Genomic DNA, 5,335 nt, shown 5'->3' on the forward strand with positions numbered 1-5,335 from the left:
CTATGTGAACCAGGTTCAGCTTAGAGGAATGGGGGCGGCGGAGGGATTAATTTATTTGTTATATTTAGTTTGGTCACTTTTCTGGTCACTGTAGTTTATTCTTTGTCAGTATTTAATAATATAACTCAGGTCTCTTAAGTTAGTTTTATTTAAAATAATTCTGTTATGGTTAAAAAAGTTGGTTAAATAAAGATTTAATTGGAAGTCTGTGTTTGTGTTTTTTATTAAAATTAAATCATTTAGCAATATCATAAAATGTTCAGGCAGAGCTGCACATATAATATGGTTTCAAATTTTTTCAATAATTATCGATATCGATCAATATGCATTTTTTTTTATCGATAAGCTTTTTTTCTATATCGCCCAGCCCTATGTTGAGGATCAATTTTCAAACAGCATTGTTCAACGTTATAAACCCAAAGGATTTTTTTTTTTTAAAGCAGTATTTGCTTGTGTGATGAATTCATGTTTTGAAGCCCAAGGCAATATTCAACCAGTTGGAGCCTCACAACTGGGACTGCCAACAGCTGACATGGATTGTGGATGTGGATGTGGCTTATTGAAAACTCAGCAGCCCTAGCCAATTACTAGAATATAATTTTCATTTCAATGCTTTTCATCATTTTTTACAATATAGATGGCCTAGAATAACATTATGGAACCAGTCAGAACTGATACTGATAGTTCAAAGCTGTATAACAATCAGCCACACAGGTCTGAGGAAAGCATTTCTTGTAAAGAGTTTACCTGCTTCATTTTGGCTAGCTCCCGCCGAGTGTGATCATCATTACGCAGGTCCTTTTTATTTCCCACCAGTATGATGGGAACATTGGGGCAGAAGTGTTTCACCTCGGGGGTCCACTTCTCTGGGATGTTTTCTGATTAACGGGATGAGACACAAAAAAAATCAGAAAGTTGTACCCAGAAAGCATCACCACAAAAAATAAAACAAACACTGTTGGAAGGAATTAAGACCCCTTCTAAGTCTGGAGTTTCAAGTTGTTTTCTGCATGACCTTTGCTGCTGTGTTTGGGATCATTGTCCTGTTCAATTCTGGCCAAGCTGAAACTAAGGAGAGTAGTCTTCCATTTCATTCTTGGTATACAGAGAAATAAATAATAAACACAATGAGTGAAAGATGAGCTCAAATCGTCAGCCATCATCCACCGTACATTGTACGTTTACTTAAACCAAACATCTTTAAAATGACATTTTTACAGAACTCACTGGGTAACAGAGAAGCCAACCTTAGCTGATCCCAAAGCTGATGATTTTTTACCCGACATATATTTAAAAAGTGTGGTAGAGCACTATAATCGCATTAAAACTGACATTTAAAAAAAATGTATAGCTAAACAATAACTTTTTAAAATGTTTAAAAACATTTTTTTATAGACACAAAACTGTATACTTCTACATCAAGTTATCCACATATTAAAGCTGCAATCAAATTTTGCTTAAGAAAATATATCTATATTGCTAAAGGAGAAAAACAACTATTCATTTTTGAGAATGTTGCTACTAAGGATGTATACATTATATCAACAGCCGGCAAAAACACAATTTAATGAATATGAAGCCTTAAAGACTAAGTGGGGTACACCTCTATGCTGGTGAAATCACAGCAATGACACAACAGATATAATTTAATGTACATATGTTATCATAAACACCTCACCCTAAACGGAGAATAATGTGAACACTGAGCCCAGAATGGTGCCTGCATGATTACACTTGTAAAACTCAATTATGCTACTTAGGTAGTAAAAGTGTAAACATGGAAGTATCAACAAAACCCCTCCTACTTGATCAATTTCTTTAGAACCGTTTTAGGGAAAAGTTTTAATTAGCAATACTTTCAAACAGGCCATAGTAGTTGAGTCTATGAATGTCTGAGTCTAAAGGAACAATAACCGAAATGTCACCACTAGTTGGGCTGTTAAGCACCATCTGTAGACCAAAACAAGATATGTGCCATACCTCTCTCTACCTACACTCTAGCTGCAACCCTGCCCTGATCACTCTTCCCCACTCCTTGGCAGCAGGTTTTGCAGACTGGTTAGTAACGTTATTACACCACACTTTTGTCAACACGCTTTTTGGTAGGTAAATTTAAGTTAAATATTACATTAATGTTAAACAGTAATGTAGAAGTTTTTAAAATAAAATTCCTTATCAATAATAAAATAGAAGCACACAAAGATTTTTCCTTCAGATTAGAACAGCTGCAGAATGAAAACATAAGGGTTTTTCTTTTGTGAATAATATTCTAAATTAATTGTAATAATCAGTTTCTAGAGAATGAGATAATAAAAATGGAAGCACAACATTCACAGGATAGTAGTTGGTACTTACCAAGACTGTCTGGGCTGTCGATAGAGAAGCACATGAGAATGACATCAGTGTCTGGATAAGAAAGTGGGCGGAGTCTGTCATAGTCCTCCTGACCTGCTGTGTCCCAGAGTGCTAATTCAACCTGCAGAGAGTTCAACTTATCAGCGGACTAAAACCATTAAATCCACCAAAGTGTTTACAAACTCATAATGTAAAGTTAAACCATTTTATTCTGAACATAATGTATTTGGTTCCTTAAATCTTGGAGTTTCTTAATACAGCTAGTTTTTGATGTCAGTTTAATGGTCCATTAGAAGAAAAAAAATAAATGACAGGATATAACATGCCCTGCTTAATAACAAATTTTAATCTTAGTATGGATCTTAAGTGTCACAAAGAATCCTTATTATAAATCCTGAATGTGCCTTAATATGGACATAAACCTTGAAACCGACTCATGGTGCCATGATCGAGAATTTACCAGTTGAAACTAAAAATCTTTTTTTCAGTCAATTAATGTATTGTTCATGAGCACTGGAAAAATACAACTGCTTCCGGTATTAGTGAGATGTTTAATAAGATTCAGCTGTAAGAAACCCCAAGAAAAGTAACTTTGTTTTCACCAGAGGCACCCTGGATTTCCTTCAGGCTGCCAAAACAGGAAGTTAAAAGTCAATTGAAAGATTAACATCAAAGATACTCAAGTTTATCTATTTTAAGTGTCCAATTCTGTTGGAGATATATGCTAATCAACTGGAGTAGTAAATACCTTTTCTAGGTGACAGTTCAATCAGGTATCAACCTGCTCTACATGGACTACACACAGAGTGCTGTTTGTGATGCTAAGAAAAATAGATTTCTTAATAACACTGAATATTTCTAGCTTTTTAATAATAAACATATTTTTAAACTTAAGTGCTGTATAACAACTGGATATCCTACATAACCATTTAACAAAGAAAGGTTGCTTAACACTCATTCATAGCTTTAGCAGATGAACTGATGATTTGGAACTGTTCACATAACCTTGCCTTTAAAATTAAATTTGGATGACTTTTTAAAAGATCTTTTTGGAAAAAAAGGTACATTGTAGTGTAGTGCACAGTACACTTTCAGGTCTGCAAAATTTGTGACCTTTGGGCACCCTTATAGATGACACATGCTGGTATTCCTGTAAATATCAGCTATGTGGTCCAAGAGAGCGTTTGAACTTTAGGAAATACCAATTCGAAATTATTATTTTACTGTTTCAATTATTTATAGAACAAATGGGATTTTGCTTAAATTAATATTAGCAGGTTAAGCCTGACCAAATTTTCATATTGGCGTAGGATATATTTAACAGTTCATCTACACAATGAAATGGATATAAACGACCATCTTATTTTCAAACAGCTTGTTAAATATCTTACTTTTGTAACGGTATTGATAATGAACATTTTTATCTTTTTTGGTATCGGTGGATGAAACTCAACATTAATCTGTCTGAAACTTGGAGGAGAAAACAATGCATACCTGTTTGCCATCAACTTCAATGTCAGCAACGTAGTTCTCAAACACTGTAGGCACATAGACTTCAGGAAACTGGTCCTTACTGAATACAATAAGCAAGCAGGTCTTCCCACAGGCTCCATCTCCCACTATAACCAGCTTTTTCCTAATTGCTGCCATCGCTAAAAAAAAAAAAAAAAAAAAAACAGACAAAAATTGAAAGAAAAAATAAGATAAAATACAGATATCACAGTACCAGAAATTTGTTATCTGTCGTAAACAGGGTGGGTCATTTTATTATGCAACATTTTTAGCCCTGTTGCGCCTGTGATAAACCCTGAGCACCCAGCAGTCTTCAGCTGTGTTGACACAACCCCAAACCCCAGTCTAAAACCAACACCCAGGGCTAAATACCTGGCTTTCTGTCAAAGCATCATCGCGGCTCTGAATACTCTACATTAAACACACACACACACAAATCAGAAATAATGTGCATAGACGTTTAAATAGCTGATCAATTTTGGACAGATCTTAATATTTGCAAAATAAGAAACCTATTTTTTTTTCCATGATACATTTCCGCTTCGATAGCTTTACCAAGCCTAGCATAAGGCTTGGTAATTTATTCCGTTTGACCCACTTTACAAAACCTTTCCGCGAATCACCGCGTAGCTTCATGACCTGGTTTAAGTCAGTCAAAATAAATTTCTGTTTACTAAAGACATTATGTTAGCTGCACAGGCTAACTAGCCACGGCAGGATGTAGCTTAACAGTTATTGTGATATCATATTTAGTGTTCATAAGTGCCGGGGGATTTTACATACGATTTATAAAACATTGCAAGACTATTGTCTTTTTTCTCACAGCTAAGCCCATCATTTTCAATGAAAAGTTGCATACCGGCAGCGGCTAGCTGGCTAACGAGATTAGCTTAGCATAACGGAAGTCAGGACGGCTTTAATCGTTCCGTTAGCTAGGTGGCTAACATTGGCATAGCGTCGGAAGAAAATCTATTTTTAAAAAACAAACCAAATTGATTTCATTGTAAATAATAGGCCCAGTGATTATATATATGTTGTTATTGTTTGTTAACAAGACAAACTTACGTAGTGAATATAGGAGAACCTGCTCAACTGAAGTCAAGTGGCGCTTTGTTAGCCTTGGTGTCCGCTGCTGATGCTGGAGGATTAACCGGAGGGAAGTCAGGGGGCGGGGTCAACCCAATCCTACAAAAATGACGGGATGAATGATGGTGATAAATACTTGCAGCTCACGCTATCCGTCTCTTTTTCGATGTTTTTAAGTGAACAAGTTACTACTTTCCTTACTTATAATGTTTACTTTTATTTTTATAGACACAACAGCCTTTTACATTGACTTTCATTGGGTACCCAATCTGAAGAACAGACTGCTGAGCCCTATAACCCATATAAGGATGTGCGTATTATCTCAGTTTTTACTAAATACATTAAAGAAAACCATAACAGTTCTATAAAAAAAAAAAAAAAA

The 5,335-nt window shown here is 35.3% G+C and overlaps 1 protein-coding gene across 1 annotated transcript in view; it reads right to left on the reverse strand.

Moving 5' to 3' along the window:
- LOC107103110 (transforming protein RhoA) overlaps window positions 1-5,059 on the reverse strand; it is a 7,959-nt gene extending 2,900 nt beyond the window's left edge. The window contains exons 1-4 of the mRNA XM_015402638.1: window positions 4,933-5,059; window positions 3,850-4,007; window positions 2,356-2,476; window positions 748-878 (exon numbers count right to left, since the gene is read on the reverse strand). Of these exons, the coding sequence (XP_015258124.1) occupies window positions 748-878; window positions 2,356-2,476; window positions 3,850-4,005 (408 nt within the window). The 5' untranslated portion in view covers window positions 4,006-4,007; window positions 4,933-5,059. The remainder of the gene's footprint in view (window positions 1-747; window positions 879-2,355; window positions 2,477-3,849; window positions 4,008-4,932) is intronic.
- Between the last annotated feature and the right edge of the window lie 276 nt (window positions 5,060-5,335).

This window comes from Cyprinodon variegatus, unplaced genomic scaffold (assembly GCF_000732505.1).
Source record: "Cyprinodon variegatus isolate N-32 unplaced genomic scaffold, C_variegatus-1.0 Scaffold1377, whole genome shotgun sequence".
Classification (NCBI taxonomy): domain Eukaryota; kingdom Metazoa; phylum Chordata; class Actinopteri; order Cyprinodontiformes; family Cyprinodontidae; genus Cyprinodon; species Cyprinodon variegatus.